Source organism: Haliotis rufescens, unplaced genomic scaffold, assembly GCF_023055435.1.
Source record: "Haliotis rufescens isolate VD_foot unplaced genomic scaffold, xgHalRufe1.0.p SCAF_16, whole genome shotgun sequence".
Lineage (NCBI taxonomy): Eukaryota > Metazoa > Mollusca > Gastropoda > Lepetellida > Haliotidae > Haliotis > Haliotis rufescens.
The window spans coordinates 12246069-12266158 of NW_025963846.1; the positions used below are offsets into that span (position 1 = coordinate 12246069).

At 38.3% G+C, this 20090-nt stretch overlaps 1 protein-coding gene across 1 annotated transcript; it reads right to left on the bottom strand.

Moving 5' to 3' along the window:
• Positions 1–3607: 3607 nt before the first annotated feature.
• Positions 3608–10335, bottom strand: LOC125380922. Its single transcript, XM_048396683.1, has 3 exons — positions 9986–10335; positions 9159–9350; positions 3608–4934 (listed from the first exon to the last, which is right to left on the bottom strand). The coding sequence occupies exons 1-3, from the start codon at positions 10266–10268 to the stop codon at positions 4723–4725; spliced, it is 687 nt and encodes a 228-aa protein (XP_048252640.1). The 5' UTR covers positions 10269–10335; the 3' UTR covers positions 3608–4722.
• Between the last annotated feature and the right edge of the window lie 9755 nt (positions 10336–20090).

Here is a 20090-nt window from a genome sequence, read left to right on the forward strand (position 1 = left end):
TTCCTACCGACTATTATTTTAGGCCATGTCAAAATGACGTATTGACGCGCCAATTACATGGGGATTGGGGTTTTAACGCTGAAAAAACCCAACTTCCGGTTAATTAAAAAATCTGAAAATATTCAGAAGGGTGGTGTAACAACTCAATTTACACTGTCAATATTGGGTGTGACCACCATTTGCGTTGCTACAGGCGAGGCAGCGGCGGCGCATTGAAGACATCAGATGATTGAAAACAGCCTGGGGCAATGCCAACCAAAGATTGACCCAACTGAGCTAGCTTTAGTTGGTATATAATGATTCTGTAAGGATGAATTACAAATCAACACGAGCATGTTTTCCTTCTTTTCTTTTTAATTGAAATATGATTAGCTTTTGTTGTACATGCTATTTTGTGCAGGTTTTGTGTATGTTGTTAATACCGAACTGGTCCCATTGCTTCTGTCGAGAATAGACAGAACCAGCGTTTCAACACTTCCAACAACTAACGAAAAAACACAAAACAAAGATATCTTGAAACCGTAATACAAGTGAAACGGATAATAAAAAAACTCCGTAAAATAAACTTGTATTTTTTTACAAAGTGCCACAGACTAAAACAAATTTGTATCACAAAGGCATAACCTGTCATAATATCTGTCAACAGTCGCACGGAAAAATGCCATTGGAAGGGTTACAAGATTAAGATATGAAAATCTCATAAAGCGTTTGAGAGTGATTTTGATAACTCACGGATAAATCTCCAAATATGGTTTGAGACTACATTCTCTTCAGGTTTCATTGACTCGGGAAATTGCAGGGTGTTGATAAACATCTCTTGGTACAGGGAGTTAAGTAGATCCTCTGGTATCTGAAGGGGACTGAGGAAGGGACTCCAACGATCTATTACGAACATTCCGGACTGAACAAGCTCTTTGTGGGCGATTTCGGTCACAATTCTCTCGATGTTTTCTTGTCCTGGAATGGTTTTGACTTCTTGCTGTTCGAGAACATCTAACAGTTCATCGTAATCCACAGAACCCATGTCAAATAAGGCAGATTTAAGGTTACTGGAATCACACTCAGGAACAAGGGACAGGAAATCAGTTTTAATGTCACCGGTCACATTGCCGTACAAACATTGTTGAAGGAATACAGTTGACTGAACTGGGAAGTATCCCATTCCTTTCCAACCTGGAAACTCTTTTTCTCCGAAATCGTGTCTTTGACCAGGCACTTTATAGTTGGTACCCAGAGTGCATTATAAAATAGAACGAATTCCAAAATTCTTAAAGTGCATCCCTTGTAACCCCTCCTCCATCTTCAGCGGCTTCAGATCTGCCGTTTGGAAGGATCATTTTAATCGTAACTATGTCTTTGAACGGATCTTCCTTCAAGACATGGCCTCTTTGCAGTCTTATGTCATGGCTCTTGAATGAATCATTTTTCCAAAGATTCAGCTTCAGGAAAGTCACCCAATGTTTCAGGGGGTTTGTCAGAATGGTCTAATTCTGGTTCGACACCAGCAGTTTATGGCTTTCAATAACAAATCACCTGTATTAGAGCTGGGTGTCTGTTCTGTATTTGTCTCAGTAATGACTTCTACAATAAGACCCCTTGAACGTCCTCGTCTAGGCATCCATGTGACTTCTGGGAGAGTATCGGCATCAGTAGAATCATCAGTAACATCATGTCCCGTTGGTTTCTCCGAAGATATCAAGTAAAATCTAATCAGAGGTATTTTTGTGTCGCTGTAAATACCGCCAATCGTCATGTCATCCTTGGCAGGTTCTCCTGTAAAATCCCAAAGCTCGAAATTGAAGTCACTTGAAGAGCCTTTTAATGAAAACATAAGTTTTCCCTGCCTATATGAAAGCATGTTTTTACCGGAAACTTGCGGGTTCCGCCACCCTTTTTTTTCTAAAAACGTTTGTGATCCCTGTCTTCGATTTGTGCTTCCATCCAAATTCTATCTCTCTGGTTTCCTTCTCAGCATTTCGATTGCCAAAGTATTTTTTGGTGTTTTTCACGTCGTTTTCTTCTGGTTTGGGACCTGTCTCTCTTTTTATCTTTCCTTTTAGCCTCAATTTACTCTCTGAGTACCGTAAATGACTTACTCTGTTTAGTTTCTTGTTTTTGTTCTATGCGGTTGCGCTAGCAAAAGTGCCTTAACCTCAATCAATCTGTCTCCGTGTTGCGACACGCATTTGGACAGATCTTCATCCTTCATAAGGTTCACTACATCAGCATCAACATGCAATATTCAGTAATGTTGCATATACTTAAACCGAATTCGATAGCAACTAATAAGTAACACACACACAGACACACAGACACACACGCACACCCCCCCAAACACTTCTCAATATTATTGTCGGAAAACACCAGTCTACAAAACAACCATATTTAATCCTATGCACCACTGTGTGCAGTATTGTATAATTACGTTTAATACTTGACCATAAGATATACCTTTTGTTCTAATATTTCGATAACTCCTTCTTTGACAATGGTATTCATGTATTCCCAGAAGTCCATTTCGTAAAAGAGAGACTTAAAATCGTAAGTGTTCAATACTTATAGCACTTTTTTTTCCTTATAACGAATCTTGTTTTCGTAAACACGAATCTTTCTCCGTGTTCCGTAATAGCGAAAACATTTCCGTAATAACGAATTTAATTTCATAAAAACGAATCTTTTTTCGTAATAACGAATCATTTTTGGTAATAACGAATATATTTTTGTAATAACGAATCTTTTCTTCGTAAGAACGAATTTATTCTCGTAATAACGAATCTTTTTTCAGTAATAACGGATCTTTTCCCCGTTTTAACGAAATTTGTTTCGTGCCTTTTCCATATTTCAATTTTGACCTCAAAAGGCTTTCGTAGAAAAGTCAACTGTAGCAGTGTACAGCTTTTGTACAAACAAGTGAACCCATGAAGATGTGGGGTAGAATAGGTCTTCAGCAACCCATGCTTGCCGTAAAAGGCGACTGTGCTTGCCTTCAGAGCCGACAAACGGGATCTGATGGTGAGGCTCGCTGACTTGGTTGATGCATGTCATCGTAACCCAATTGCGTGAATCACTGGATTGTTTGGTTCCAGACTCGATTATTTAAAAAACGCAGTCATATAGCTGGAGTGCGGCGTTAAACAACACACAAACAAGTGAAAATACAATTTGACCAAACGAACAATATTTATTTATCTTGACGTCAAAACTATTTTACAACAATTCACTTTTCATTCTATTTCATGTGAAGGAAGAGTGTGAACATAAACACATGCTATTTAAACCCGACATATAACATATAGCAACAATACAACTCATCCTCCGAGCGATATTCGCGATGTCAGTCAATGAACAGAAATTCTATCATGCATGCTTGAAATATGATTACCTCGCATCATCCCTACGGACCCGTATCTCAATAGTTAAGTTGTGATACAATCCACATCTCAATAATAAGGTACCAGAGAAGTTCCAAGTTAGAATAGGTCTTCAGCAACCCATGCTTGCCATGAAAGGTGACTATGCTTGTCGTAAGAGGCGACAAACGGGATCGGGTGGTCAGGCTCGCTGACTTAGTTGATGCAGGTCATCGACCCCAAATGCTTGGATCGATGCTCATGATATTAATCACTGGATTGTCTGGTCCAGACTCGATTATTTTCAGACCGCCGTCATATAGCTGGAATATTGCTGAGTGCGGCGTTAAACAACAAACCAACCAAACCAACATGCATAAATGTAATTGAAGAAACCTGTTTAGGAGGGTTGCATGTATTTCAGCATGTTCACCACAATTTGGGTTTGAAAACGAACATATTTACTATATTAGCGAGGAAGGCCTTAGGATGATCAAATCGATGATTTTACATCTCTATGGACTGACATGTTAGATGAATCATGTTTTAGTCTCTGAGGTGTCGCAACTGTTGGTACACACGAGGTGGACATCAGGATAACACTTGGATCAATTGTATTGTCCGTTATTTGGCCTGATAATGTACACCCCAAAGTTCAATTCATAACTAGTAGTACATGAAAATTTTGCACAAAATGTAATGAGACTTAAGTATTTGCCACAAAGGATACATGTTCGTGACTCTCTTATATTTGTTTCATTTTGTTATAATTTGCCTCTTGAAAAATGTCTTACAAAATCAAAACATCTGTTTATTTGGGTTATCCAAATATTTTGCTCACTCAAAAACTCACTAACCTTCAACAGTACACGGCTGAAATGCAGTAGATGTGTTTGCTATTGTTTCTATGCACGTAACTGTCAATGGCATTCCAACTATTGTCTGTTTGAATATGAACTATTTTTACACTTTAGTTGTAGCACTGTTGGTCTATTGGCCTAATGTTAGATTATACAGAATGCTCAGCACAATAGTAAAGCCAAGGGGATAACCAAACGGGCGACCCTAGTTTATCAGAAAATACGCCTTCACATAGTATTATTTCCAATAAATACACCTTAGGGGGTGCGAGACAGAACTTTAAAAATAAACATGGAAAATACAATACCATTTAACAAAAGATTTATCATAAAGCGGAACAACATATGTATACATGCCTAGTACATATATTATTCGCAGAGAAAGCTGTTAAAATAATTGCAGAGTGCATCATGTTGACCAGTACTGGTAAAAACCTATGTATTTTGTTACCATTATTTTGAACTAGTGAAGAATACCCATCCCATAACAACCCGGAATAACACACATAACTCTATTGCATATAATATTCGCAGAAAAAGTAATACCAATGATTACAAGGTGCATCATGTTGACCCGTTCTGTCCAGTGCCATGCAGTCCTGTCCATTGGTAGCTCCATTCGGCTGACCTGGTGACCAGTCAATGAACGGCATGGGCCTGGTAGTCCCTTCATCCCAGTAGGCCCACTCTCCTGTGCTGGGGTTCCGATCTCCTCGGATGTAGGCTGAAATTTTGAAAATCAAATTGTCCTTCCTTAGTTAAAACTATATTTATTAGTACCATACATGTAATAACACTTGAAAGTAATTGACAATAACAATTTGATATTCGGATATAGAGGGGATATTTTCTTAAAATACATTCTGCAAGAAAAAAATAAATTGTCCTCAGTTTCTAAAGGAAAATATAAATTGTTGTCGGGGCATGTTGAAAATCGTGAAATATAAAACGTCAATCCGGAGGATAATCAGTATCGATTACCTGCCGAAACATCCAATAGGGCCTTTAAGGAAACGTAGCGGGGCGGGTGAGATAACAGAGAATCTGCTTTCATATTTGATGGATTGCATTCACAACAAAAACTTGAATTTGCAGATTCATCTAACAGGAAGCAGCCTGTACATATTATTGAAGTACTATATTGTTTCAGTTACTTATACAACTATGGGCACATCTTCCGTAACTATATATTGAGGATTTGCAAAAGAAATGATGCATATTTAAGTCCGTAGAACGTTCAGTATAATAAACATCGAGACAACTAATTAGACCAATAGTATACTAACATCGGATAAATATGGTAGATCAATCTGAGAAAATAATTAAATACATTATAAAAGGACCAACCACCAAACACAATTCAAACAAAATAGTTATGAAACAATGAAAATAACGGCTAATTGCGAAAACAAAAACGAAATAAGTATAATAAATCAGTTTCTGTATGTTCGCTTATATGTTTGAAATACTTTTGAAATCAGACAAGTATCAGATGACATTGATACTCCTGTAATTAGTAACTCACTTGCGGATAGCCTTGAAAAACCTATTGAAATGTTTGAACTTGCAAAAGTTGTTAATTCATTGAAGGATAACAAAAGCCCTGGCCTGGATGGGTTTCCAGTTGAATTTTAAAAATTCTTTTGGAATGACTTAGGTTTATGGGTTTTTAGGTATATAAATGAAACTTTCCAAAATAATCAAATTACCTTAACTATGAATAGAGGAAAAAGTACATGTATTCCGAAACAAAACAAAGACAGAAGGCTGCTGAAAAACTGGCGACCAATTTCTCTTCTAAATACTATATATAAAATTTTAAGTTCTTGTGTAGCAAACAGAATTAAGAAAACATAAGATACCCTAATACATAGTGACCAAACTGGCTTTATACCTGACCGATGTATAAATGGAAATTTGAGAACCATGTACGAGCTGAAAGAGCAAAATAGGACAGGACCTTTATTACTTATTGATTTTGAAAAAAGCTTTTGACACAGTTTCCAAAACATTTATTGAATTGGTTATGAAAAAAATGGTTTTGGACCAAACATAATTATATGGGTTAATATCTAAACTAAGAATGCATCATCTTGTGTAATACAAAATTGACACTTTTTTCAGAACCAAAGAGGATGCCGGCAAGGTGACCCACTTTCACCCTACCTACTTTTGCTTGTAGCTGAGATACTAGGAATAATGACTAGGAATAATAAAGGCATAAAAGGAACAAGCATGAAATACTCATATCCCGGTTGTGTGCAATGCATTAGCTCCTGTAAACTATGTTCACTGGGCCTTTTTGTAAATGGCCTAATTTGCAGTTATTACTGGTGTTGTTTCCCATCTGCAGTTTATGATAGAATATGTAACTGTATTTGGAATAAGTAAGGATGAGACATATGGACAAACAACTTCTTTATTACAATTAGGATCGATTATTTCGGTGTAGGTTCTAACACCGTCATCAAGCAAGTGAAGTACAGAGTATGGTTGACAAGAATATATACAGGATAGGAGGCAGTGTTAATACAGTTGAGTAGGTTTAAGATCAGTTACACTATTGTATTTGTAATTAATTGTGTTTCTGCATAAAGTTAGTCAATGAATGCAACAACCGAGTCCATGACACTTTTGGAGGAACATACACACAAGCAATGCAGAACTTACCAACAAGAATGGAAATGTATTCAACACTGCGAGATGACATTATGTGCCAAGTTTGGTGAAGAAATATGGTACGGTTTTCAAGATCTGCTCCGGAAACGAGGACTACCGCCATTTTCAGTCTAAGTCAAAGTCGTTGCCATGGAAACTCGATAGATACTTTCTTTAAAAAAAACCCAAACTATCAAAAGGCACCAGTTCACCACTAGACCTATATATGTGCCAAGTTTGGTGATCTGCTCAGGAAACGAAATGTGACGGTCGGTCGGACGGACGGAAGGACGGCACCAATTCCTATATCCCCCTTCCACTTCGTGGCGGGGGATAATAACAATAAATTATATGAGTATAAATTAGGTCAATTTGCAGATGATACACAGTTATTTTTAGATGGATCTGAAGAGTGTCTTAGAGCTGCAATTGATACTTTGCATAAATTTTATAGAAAATCCGGTCTTAAGGTAATTATTGACAAAACTAAAGCTATATGGATAGGTTCAATGGCAGGAAGCAACATCAAACTCTGTGAAGACATAATACTAGACTGGCATGAGGGAAACTTTGAAGTCTATGAATTATATTTAATCCCACATTACATGATCTATGGGTAATAAATACAAGAAAAAGACTCGAACATATTAATAGATTACCGGGAAGCTGGAAAAAAAGACATCTAACATTAAAAGGTAAAATCACAGTTATTAAGACTCTGGCTCTTTCAACATTAGTTCATCTATTTTCAGCAATTCCAAACCAACCTGATGATTTTATTGGAAAATTGAACTATTTTATACATTCATTTGGAATAACAAACCAGACAAAATAAATAGATCTACCTTGATAAGGAAATATGAAGAAGGTGGTCTGAGAATGATAGATACCATTTATGATAGAATTTATGGATTCATTGAAATTACAAAAACCGACATCGTCAACATTGAAGAACTTCCAATCAAAACAGATATTCCTCTTGGGAGCAAATATTGATAAGTTTATTACTTTGATAAATCCCTTTTGGAGGGATACATGGAATATTTGGGGTAATTACTACAGAAAACATAAAGTTGACAAACAAAGTATTGACGAAATTTTATCAGAACCATTATGGTTCAATCACCAATTTAAAAATAATTTCATTCTAAAACATTGTTTTAATAAGAGTATTGATAGTTTAAAAGATTTATGTAGAAACAACAGATTTTTAAGAATTACAAAACCAATTTCAAATTATAGGTACTATACTTGACTACAACAGAGTAATGCTAAATGTCCCTAAATCATGGAAAAAAGCAATACATGGCAGATCTTCTATCACAGCTAACTTATACATAAATAACATTTTGAGAGATTTGTTGATAAGAACAAAGGGCTCAAGAATATTTTATGATAAACTCATAGCTACAACTAACTTTCTTCTGATTTGTGATAACTCCATTATGCTTTCCTTTTTTTCATAAAAAATATTGAAAGATGTATGTAAAATAGAAACATTCATCGCAATTAAAATTAGAAGTGTTAAGAGATTCGACAGAAAATGGATAGAATTATCAGCCAACGTATTATAATTTCTCAGTCAATCAATAAATGTACTTGCCCATATCTGATCATGTTTTAAGATTCTATGAATTGCTACATATATATACCTCATGTACCATGTACTCATCTAAGGCGAAGCAATTCGCTGTGCAGAGTTACGTCCCTTGGGCACGCCAGAAACCTATGATTGTAGGTTCGAATCCCGGTTCGCCCCGATTATGTTTCTAGGTTTGTCAGCACCATACCCGTGTTCGTGGGTTTCACCGAAGTGGTAAACGTCTGAGACCTGCATCACTTCAGGCTGCCCTCCCACATTAAGCTGACACGCCGTGATATGACTTGAATACTGTTAAAAGCGGCGTTAAACAGAACTCACTCACTCACTCATGTACTAATGTTACATATATATTTACTCATATTGAAATAAAAATATTTAAAAAAAAATAAAAATATATAAACATAGTTGTTAGAACCAAAAATGTCATAATTACTATATTGGATGATAAACAGAATCTCTTTTGATATCATTTGCATCAACACGAGTGTTGATACATTTGTAAAGGACACGTAATCTGAAAAACCACAAGGGTGAGATTCTCTTTGTAGTACTTCAAGCAAAATGATCGATAAAACTGCTCTAATCACTTTGTGCCTGGAATGCTGCCGATGTGCCGTTACAATGTATTTCACCTACTCATTCAAGCAAAATATATATGGTGGTCAGAACCAAAAATGTCATTATTACTATAATCGGTCCCTGGAACCAGAGGCCCGAAGAAGTCCTGCTTTTCCTGAGTGTCAACCGTTAGAAGATCAGAACCCCCTTCCTGGATACAAGTATCCTTTCCTGCTCGGTTGGATGAGTAGAGGCGTTTGTAACACACGTTAAAATCTGGTTGATAGCTGTAACCGCTGCCAATAGGACAAGCCCGAAATGCTAGAAATGAACAAATTTGATCATGCTTAGACACAGGTTCCTAATCTGCCATCCAAGAAAATCAAATGTAAAAAGTACTTCACACAATATTTATTATCTAATACCTCAATGTTGCATACAAATGTTTGAGGGACCTCACAGATTAGTTATGTGACCACGGAAGTACAAAATGTCTTACTAATGACATCATTTATACAAAGGAAATGCTGCTTATTATTTATTATTTGTAATTGCATTTGCAGTGTTGCCTGTCGTGATGGCAATGTAATGAGGATTGCTTGCTTACAAGAAGTGACCAGGCTGAGTGGCGTCACTGGTGTGCCTGTCTCCGGCTCTAGCTTTGATAATTCTTAGGCATACGTTAAAGATATCGGGTTGTCAATTCACTCTAATCTTTATAACACCTTTAGGCCAACCGCCAATCAAAACATCTGCAAACTATGATTTACATTTAGCAGTACAATGTACGGTGTTTTTTTATATAACCGTGGAAATATACGTTGATACGCTGAGATATAGCATAAAATCAAAGAAGTTCGTGTTATTCATAAATGTAATGTAGATTTTATTGTTTTAGAAAAAATCACTAAAATGTCACTCGGATAAGCAATGTAATAATAATACTGTGAACTCACCAGGTCCAGGGATTGATCCGATAGGTCCACTGCACTCTGTGCCTCTGTTAAAGTTGTATTTCAACAACTCCATATCCACCGCAGCAGACGGGTCCGCTTGAAAGGCTCCTTGGTATAAATAACACACCAAATATAGGGTACCAAAGGCCATGGCCTCACACAGTGACTGCCGCATACATTCATGGGCGCAGTCAAGTAAACTACCAACTTTCATTACCATCATGTAATTGGTAGGAACGGTATTAGTCTGTACAAGATCAAACATCATTCCGATGGTAGCCATGTTAAATGTGAAGTGCGAATCGCATGTTACGGCGAAACAAAACTAAGATCAACCTTCCACTGGCATAGTGATTATAATGCTTCGATGTTCCGCGACTGCATTGTAAAGCACCGAATACTTGATTTATGAACACTGTAGCATAGGCCCCGCAGCGACTTGCAAACAATAATTGATTTCAGTTCTTCATTGTCCAGAACAGCTTTACTAATTTTAGCGGAGGCACTATTTTGAAAACACCGTTGTGTGTGTCCAGGATACATAGATCAACATCTTGGAAGTATTGCCATCTTTTGTCGAAAATCACTTCACTTGAGCGACGGCAACACTATATCGGCCTTCATTTAGAATATGTTATTTTCTACATGGTATGTCAAAACACCGTCCACTGTTGAATAATCATTGGAAGTTAATGTTCTGTTTGATCTTGCGTGAGTAAGATAAAAATATCTGTTCTGGTTAGTTAATTACCGTAATATAATGCTGCTTTGCAAAGAGTGAGTGAGTGAGTGAGTGAGTTGGGTTTAACGCCGCTTTTAACAGTATTCCAGTTATATCACGGCGTGTCAGCTTAATGTGGGAGGAAAGCCCGAAGTGATGCAGGTCTCAGACGTTTACCACTTCGGTGAAACCCACGAGCACGGGTATGGTGCTGACAAACCTAGAAACATAATTGGGGCGAACCGGGATTCGAACCGACAATCATAGGTTTCTGGCGTGCCAAAGGGACGCAACTCAGCACAGCGAATCGCGGCGCCTTAGATGACTTGGCCACCCGCGCCCCCCTTTGCAAAGACGTTGCAGTATTTAATATGAACGTAAATGGGCAGTTCATAAATCCAATGATTGTGACGTTTCTCTCTTTTATAACATTATCAAAATGATACCTTTTAAAAAAGATACAAGAATCAAGAATGGACACTTGTCAGATATATATGTTTCGTATATGTTATATAATTATAAACGGTGTGCAGAGACTAGTCGTGAGAGTAAAGAAATTGTTCAAGTTTTTAAAACTTGACAAATCACAAATATATTTTCAGAGATTTCTGTAGTATCATGTGTATCGATGACCTGGTATCTTACAATCACCGTCAAATGGCCAATTACCTTTCCCCGATTTACCTACCAGAACTGGAAGTAAAGGAGAATCGTACTTCTTGCGTCTATGGACAGGGATTTGACGCTTTTATTTCGTCCAGCATTTAGCTAACACTGGAATACTAGGTAGAATACTGTGTAGAATAGGTCTTCAGCAACCCATGCTTGCCGTAAGAGGCGACTAACGCGATCGGTCTGGCTCGCTGACTTGGTTGATGCATGTCATCGTGTCCCAATTTTGTTAATCGATGCTCATGAAATCAATCACTGGATTGTTTGGTCCAGACTCGACTATTTCCAGACCGCCGTCATATAGCTGAAATATTGCTGATTGCGGCGTCAAACAACACACAAACAAAGACGTGAAAATACAATTTGACCAAACGACCAATATTTATTTCTCATGAAGATATAAACTAACATACAACAATTTACCTTTCATTCTATTCCATGTGTAGGAAGAGTGTGAACATAAACACATTCTATTTAAAGCCAACATATTACATATAGCAACAATACAACTAATCCGTCGAGCGATAATCGCGATGTCAGTCATGCTTGAAATATGATGACCACACATCGGCACTACATACTACCAACAAAAGCCTTGAAGTAATTTATTTTTTGTTGGGATGCAAAACACAAAATAATGTAACAAATTAAATATGTTCAAAGGAATCAAAGGAATCAAATGCTTTTAAATTAGAAGTAAGTTGGCGAATTGGAAACATGCAAACATTGGATTGTCTTGTCCAGACACGACTGTTTACAGACCGACGTTGTGTCCTAGGAGTCTAGTATTGCTGGTTGCGGCAACAAACAAATACTTACCTTCATTTAAATATCATGTGAGTGGCTGGTGCTACCGGTAGTGAAGGACGTGATTACCCTGTTGGCGAATACCTGGTGCCATTACTTATTTTCAGTGATCCAGGGATATAACCTTACACGTCATGTTGCCCTTGTCGTTGTTAAGTTGACTCATCTTGATGTTAGTCTCTGGTGTAGCAAAGTGGAGGCCCCAACCTAACTTGGTTACCGTAACGGCTCCCTAATCATGATAAAATGTTTTTTGACCCGGTAAGTGCATATGAGACAAATGAGACGGTATGAAGTGTAGTTGTGGTGATTAACAAGCATACCGCCTGTTCCTTAATACAGTGTGTGATTTATGCATGTCCAATCTAACCAAAGACAAATGCGGTTGACATAAATATCTACTAAGAAGCAAAACTATCTTTTTGTCAGTATTTATGTATATTTCATGAGACAATGACAAATAGTTATTATTAATTATCCGATGTTTGAACAGAGTTAACAAAAATATTTAGTATTTAATTCAGACATATTGCAATATCAGAAACAATCACGATTGAGTGAGCTGGGATGTTCTCCAACAAGTTGATGCTAATTGTATGCACTGAGTGCGTCGGGATTCACGCAGCTTTGAACAGTATCACAGTTATATCACGGCGTTGCAGCTTAATGTGGGAGGAAAGGACCTGAGGTGATGCAGGTTTACCACTTTAGTGAAACCCACGAGCACGGGTATGGCAATTCTAGAACCAAAATCGGGGCAAACGGGGATTCATTCATACCCATAATTAAAGGTTTCTGGCGTGCCCAAGGGACGATAAAGGTTATGACTGAATGGTCATGTCCATAGGGTGTTCAATGTTGGTATACACGAGGCGGACATTTAGAGCAAATACATAATTGTCTTTTATTTGGCCTGGTAAGGTACACACCTGAGGCCATTTCATAACTAGTAGTACATTAAACATTGCACAAAAGGTAACAACACTTATGTCGAAAATATTTGCCACAAAAAATGAACATGGAAAATACAATACTATTTTACAAAAGACTAATCCTAAAGCGGAACAACATATGTATACATGTCTAGTACATGTGTTATTCGCAGAGAAAGTTGTTAAAATAATTGCAGAGTGCATCATGTTGACCAGTACTGGTAAAAACCTATGTATTTTGTTACCATTATTTTGAACTAGTGAAGAATACCCATCCCATAACAATCCGGAGTAACACACATATCCCTATTACATATAATATCCGCAAAGAAAGTAATACCAATGATTACAAGGTGCATGGTGCCTATGATATGCATGTTGCATAGGTACATATGTCTATTTCATAGTATATTCGCAGAAAAAGTAGTAAAACGTATTGCAGGGTGCATCATGTTGACCCGTACTGTCCAGAGCCAGGCAGTTCTGTCCCCTTTCGGCCCCGTTTGGCTGACCTGGTGACCAGTCAATGAACGGCATGGGCCTAGCAGTCCCTTCATCCCAGTAGGCCCACTCTCCCGTGCTAGGGTTCCGATCTCCTCGGATGTAGGCTGAAATGTTGAAAATGAATTCATTTGAAATTTCTTCGTTGTGATTTAAATTGTGAGTGCATTTTGGTTTTCGTGTTCTTATATACATCAAACGAATTGTTACAGAGAACGATGAGAATGAGTGATTACTACTATTGCGTAACGCCCCTTCAGCAAATGTGAAGCTATTCGCAGCGAGACATGTCTTTAGTTTTAATGTATGTTAGAGTTTTTCTCAAGTATCATTTCCATTTATGTAATTCACAGTCCAACTAGATGTGGAACAGCATTTCAGTGGTTTCTGATTGTCAAGAAGTTGTCGCTTCTCCCTCTCTAAGGGCGTAGGTTTCAATAGTTCTTCTTAATGGGTCTTCTTGTTTGTTCAGGTGAACAATTGACCTGCATTTGTATGTGTTTGTGACGAGTGCCACCGGTTGGGCAGGATACGATGACATTTTCCCGAACACCTGGTATCATCACTATTTGTTAGTTATTTATACGCACATTCTCATGATATAGTCGGAATCGTACAATCGACTCTGCTTTTTTGAATATGGAAAGGGGTCTTGTCGCTTCTATTTATGTACGCACAGTAAAACTTTCTGCCGGGATTGGGGCAAAGGCGTAGCCTTGTGGTTCACGCCGAAGACCCGTATTCATCGCCTGAAAGATTCTATCAAAGAAAAGCGCCGGGGAATGGTGACTGCTGGAGTTCTACGTCTTCATGACAATGCCTTTTCTCACATATCTCGACTTGCAAAGGCTGCTGTGCGACAATGTAGGTTTGAAGAACTTCCTCACCCCCCATACTCGCCAGATCTGGCACCAAGTGATTTCCACCGTTTTCCTAAACTGAAAGAACACCTACGTGGAAAGCGCTATGACGACATCGATGATCTCAAAGCTGCCGTGAACGGGTTTTTCAGGGTTGCTTCCGAAAACTTCTTCCTGACTGGAATTGAAAAGCTTCACTTCGATATGAAATGTGTATCGAAAAGCAGGGAGATTATGTTAAAAAAATAAATTAAAAAAACTTTCACAGTTGTTGGTTTTGTTTGTAAGGCTCAGAACTTTTGAACCAGCCCTCGTTGTATTGTGTCTCCTCTTGATATGTCTTGAACGATGTGGAAAGTGTTCATGCATCTCAATAAACTATTTTGAACACATTATACAGAACCCAACGTTAAATTGTTTACATATTGTGGATTCGAGATAAATCTTTTTGTCAATTTGTCAAACTTGTTCATTGTGAGTGAGTGAATGAGTTGTGTTTAACGCCGCTTTTAACAGTATTCCAGTCATATCACGGCGTGTCAGCTGAATGTGGGAGGAAAGGGACGGTTCACCACCCCTTGTACTTGCGACTTAAAAAGTAGTTTCGTGTTTGCAAAATCTTAAAAAATATAAACAAAAGTATAAAGAAATATTAGGGTGACGAAAATTCCTTATCCTACATTTAGATATGATTATGTACAAAATCAACTTTAAAAAAAAATGTTCTTGAAGAGCAGGAGACCGCTGCTGGAAACGAAAAAATACACGCTGGTCAAATAACAAAAATGGCGCTTTGCGAAGTTAAATTGACGATTCGATTCACGAGTTATTAAATGAAAAATGTACAGTTTATGAGAAAACATTTTCGAAAGAGTAATGAACGTTAAGAAGTGATATTAACTCCACAAATGACCATCTGTCATTATTTTGCCTTGTCAATTTTGAACTGACGTAAAAAGGACGTCAACAGTTTGTGTACGGGCTCGTCCCTTACTATAAAGGGAGACAATTTAAGGGGAGGTAACTCTTGTATGACAATAGTTCCACTGCAGTGAAATATTAAGTGTTATGTTCACTGCAGTGAAAATATCACTTTTCTAAACTTCGGAAAACTCACTCGTTCACACCGAAGTATATAATAAAACGGTTTTATTCCTATGTCAATAATATAATAACTGTGTCATCTACATTTTGTCCGAATTCATGTTTGTCATTATTTAAGATCTGTTACTTTCATGGTTTATTTGGGTTTTATCCTAATCTCAAGCATTTAATCCCCAAGAAACTAAAGGTAGAATAAACTGATTTTAAACCCTAAAAACATGTCCTATACACATCTAATATTCGAAAGCATACCTTTCATCGATTAAACATGGTAGATGAATCCAGCCACAATGCAAATACCCGATCCCATGATACAGTGAGTGAGTGAGTTTGGTTTCACGCCGCTTTTAACAGTATTCCAGTTATATCACTGCGTGTCAGCTTAATGTGGGAGGAAAGCCCGAAGTGATGCAGGTCTCAGACGTTTACCACTTCGGTGAAACCCACGAGCACGGGTATGGTGCTGACAAACCTAGAAACATAATCGGGGCGAACGGGGATTCGAACCCACAATCATAGGTTTCTGGCGTGCCCAAGGGACGTAACTCTGCACAGCGAATCGCGGCGCCTTAGACGACTGGGCCACCCGATTATAAGGTGAGGAGTATAAGGACCGAAAACTCCATGTTTACTATATTGTTCAGCTCGAAGTAGTGTCTTGAAGAAGTCCTGCTTTTCCTGACTATCAATCATCAGAAGACCCGAAGCTCCGTCCTGGATACATGTATTCTGCCTTGAATAGAGGTGTTTGAAGCAGATGTTGAGAGCTGGTTTATAGCTGTATCCGCTGCCAGTTGGACAAACCCGATACGCTAGACGAGAAATATATTCTTATAGACAATGTTCAAATTTTATTATGAAATACTGTATGCAATGATTATTAGTTTGTTGTATGCCGGGATAGTTCATCCAAATGTCACTGTGCTCATTGTGTCTTAAATGCCTAATGTTGAGGATAGATGAGTAAGTGAGAGGGTAAACGTTTATGCCACTTTGAACATAAAGTGTTCCAGTTATATCGCGGCGTGTCAGCTTAATGTGGGAGGAAAGTCTGAAGTGATGCAGGTCTCAGACGTTTACCACTTCGGTGAAACCCACGAGCACGGGTATGGTGCTGACAAACCTAGAAACATAATCGGGGAGATCAGTGATTCGAACCCACAATAATAGGTCTCAGGCGCGTCCAAGGGACGCAATTTTGCACAGCGAAGTTGATAGGGTAGTGACATGGTATCACCAGGCTGACCGCGTGACACCGTATCCCATTGGTGTGCTTAACCTGGCTTTTGATCCGATTATTGAGAGACAACCGCGATAAAACTAGATTGTGCCAATACAACTAACCAATTACATTTCTCAAACACCATTCCCTAATGGCCCCGGGTGCTCCCCCTTGCATAAGAGGGTAGGGTGGTTGCAATGTGTGACCTTGCTGATATTGCTGAAATATTGCGTAATGTGTAGTAAACCCTATCAAGCTAACCTGATAATAGATAAGTAACACCCGCCTGAGGTTTGCATATAATGGTTGGTACGTGTGTATATATTATGTGTACATGAATGAACTTACTTGTGGATCTGACCCGTGAAGATTCCGGGGTAGAATAGGTCTTCAGTAACCCATTCTTGACGAAAAGGTGAGTATGCTTGTTGTAAAAGACGACTAACGGGATCGGGTGGTCAGGCTCGCTGACTTGGTTGATGCATGTCATCGATCCCAATGGCGTGGGTCGATGCTCATGATATTAAACACTGGATTGTCTGGTCCAGACTCGATTATTTACAGACCGCCGTCATATAGCTGGAATATTGCTGAGTGCGGCGTTAAACAACAAGCCAACCAACCAACCAACTTGTGGATCTAGTATATAATAACTTAGATATTGTCGTTTATGTTCATATTAACTATAAGGGAGCATGTTGTGTCGCCACAGATTGTATAAATTGTACTGTGGACTCACCAGGTCCAGGAATTGATCCGATAGTTCCACTGCAACCTGTAGCCCTCTTAAAGTTGTATGCCAAAAGTTCCATGCCAGTAGAAGACGAAGGACCTGCCTGAATGACTCCCTGGTAGATACCACAAACCACGTGTAATGTGATGGACACGATAGCCTCACACGTTGCCTCTCGCATACATTCGTGGGCACAGTCAAGTACACTGTCCACTTTCATTACCTTCCTATAATTCGTAGGGAAGGAATTAATCAGTACAAGATCAAACATCATCCGATCAGTAACCATGTTAAACTGAAATTTAAAGTCTACGATACGTCGAAACAAAACTAAGATTAATCTTTCACCAGCGTAGTAAGTTGTATGCTTTAATAGTCCGCGATTTCACGAACACGGTACAATGTAGCGTTAATCTTTTGCCAAATCACATTGCGACTTGTGCATTGATTTTATCTTTATGTTTTCAAGTGCATCTTTGCTTTCTAGAGTGGAGTGATGTCATCTCGTGTATGAAATCACTTCTACCCAAGCAACAACAATCTCCCTGCGTTCAAAATATGTATTTTACTACACCAAGACCAATTAACAAAGTCAAGGGATTGTCAAAATGCTTTTGCGCTTTCAAAAATGTGATTTTACTGTGCCTACACCGAAGCTTGATATAAACTGACGTCCAAAAGAAACTTTACCAGAGTTTAAAATCACTCTTGCTCAAAAACAACAAAACATACATGTATGAAGTAAAGTGTATTGAGATCAATATATCAACATAATCAACACTGAAAATGACAATCATACCGCGACCGAGAATGACGTCATTCAAATATATTTGACTATGGTTTCCTATTTTGTTTTTTACGCACTTGTTCAAGTATTTCAGATAATATCAATGTTATATTTTAGTTCTCCTTTCAAAGATTCTTTTGAAATATTCTGTGTAGTCTTCAGAAGAATAGACTTTTTTCTGGACGTTCCTTGGCTTTCCTGAAATAGAGGTTCAGGATAAGACAACTTTCCCAATCATTGTTACAAGTTACAAATTATTCTGTCCCTCGTCCACAGGGTTTTATATGTAAATACATTTAATATAACTTGTTCCAGTCACAATGAAAAAGGCTGAAATACTTTTGATCTTACTCATCTAAAATTGCAATTTAATTTCCAATTTGCAAATATACGTGTGATACCTCTGAACTGACGATACTGTAGGTCAGTGTCCGGTCTCTATTGTCTCAACGATCTTTTCGTTATACTGGAATTTATATCGCATCATACTAGTCATGATATGAGGATAGGCTTATGACACACATGGACGCAATAGCAAAATTATTCCTTTTGATATCAATGTAGCTTTTCACTTGTCACAGAATCACATTGATGCAGGAATGAATATATGGAACCAGTTATACCTATGAAATATATCAGAAGTTTCCTGCGTTGTGATCATGATAATGAATGCAGAGTTAGGAGAATCTTAAGCCCGAGGTACAGTTTGAAATCATATTGTATGTCGCCTGAACGAAAATTTCAAGTAATGAAATGAGTGTTTGTCGAATTCCTTAATTCTTAAAAAATGACATTTCCCTAAACTGCTTGGCTGTCACCAGTATTCCAGGAAGACTCATACATAAACTAGCATGGGCCAAGCAGGTGAGACTTACACGACCGGGTATAATCCTCGTGTTATATACTGCAAACATACGATTCTCATTATGATAAACCGGTTTTAAGGACAAGCATGGGATACGCAGCTTTTAGCAATAGTCCAGCAATATCACGGGAGGGGGACATCAGAAAAGGGTTCCCAAAATTGTACCTAGGTGGTGAATCGAACCCGGGTTTTCGGCAGGATTAGTGAATGTTTTAACCACAAAGCTACCCCAACCCCCCGGAACCTTTTCTGACCCGAGTTTCCCCACGAGGTGTCGCTGAGCCCTTTTCACATTGCGATCAGATCTGAAGCATGATGAAGCATATTTAGCCTGATAACTCAATTATCAGTTTACATATGGTTGGTGTTGTAATTCCATAAACGGCATAGGGACCTGGTATATGTAAAAGCAGATATCTTTTGTCCGTAATTTGTGTCAAGTAAAATCATCACCATAAACATCTTGGCTGACATAGATTACTCAGTTGTCTAAGGCGCCACAGTTAGCAATTAGATGTACCTAATGACCTTGACCTATGACCTTGAGTTCAAATCCTCGAATCGCCCTGAACATGAGGTTTGTCCATAGCACCATACACGTACTCGTGGGTTTCACCAAGGTGATAAACGTCTGAGACCTGCATCATTTCAGGCTTTCCTCCCACATCAACCTGACACCACTGGAATACTGTTCAAAATGACGACAAACCCAACTCCGCTATGACTGTGAGCTCCATCTATTGGCAACAAACTTGTTTATCCATGTGTGTCGACAAAATCGTCTTGGTACTAGCATCATTCATTAACATGGTTAGAAATGATCTGTTATATATTTGAAGATATGTCAAGGGTGCTCCTTGTTACATAGCACCAATTGTGCTCCCCTCATTGCTGATCTGTT

Excerpts from the sequence above, each read along its gene's own strand:
- LOC125380922 (XM_048396683.1), bottom strand. The coding sequence starts at position 10,268 with ATGGCTACCATCGGAATGATGTTTGATCTTGTACAGACTAATACCGTT. Across the intron at positions 9,351-9,985 it reads CGGATCAATCCCTGGACCTG|CATTTCGGGCTTGTCCTATT; the intron begins GTGAGTTCACAG and ends GTTCATTTCTAG. Across the intron at positions 4,935-9,158 it reads GGTTCCAGGGACCGATTATA|CCTACATCCGAGGAGATCGG; the intron begins GTAATAATGACA and ends TCAAAATTTCAG.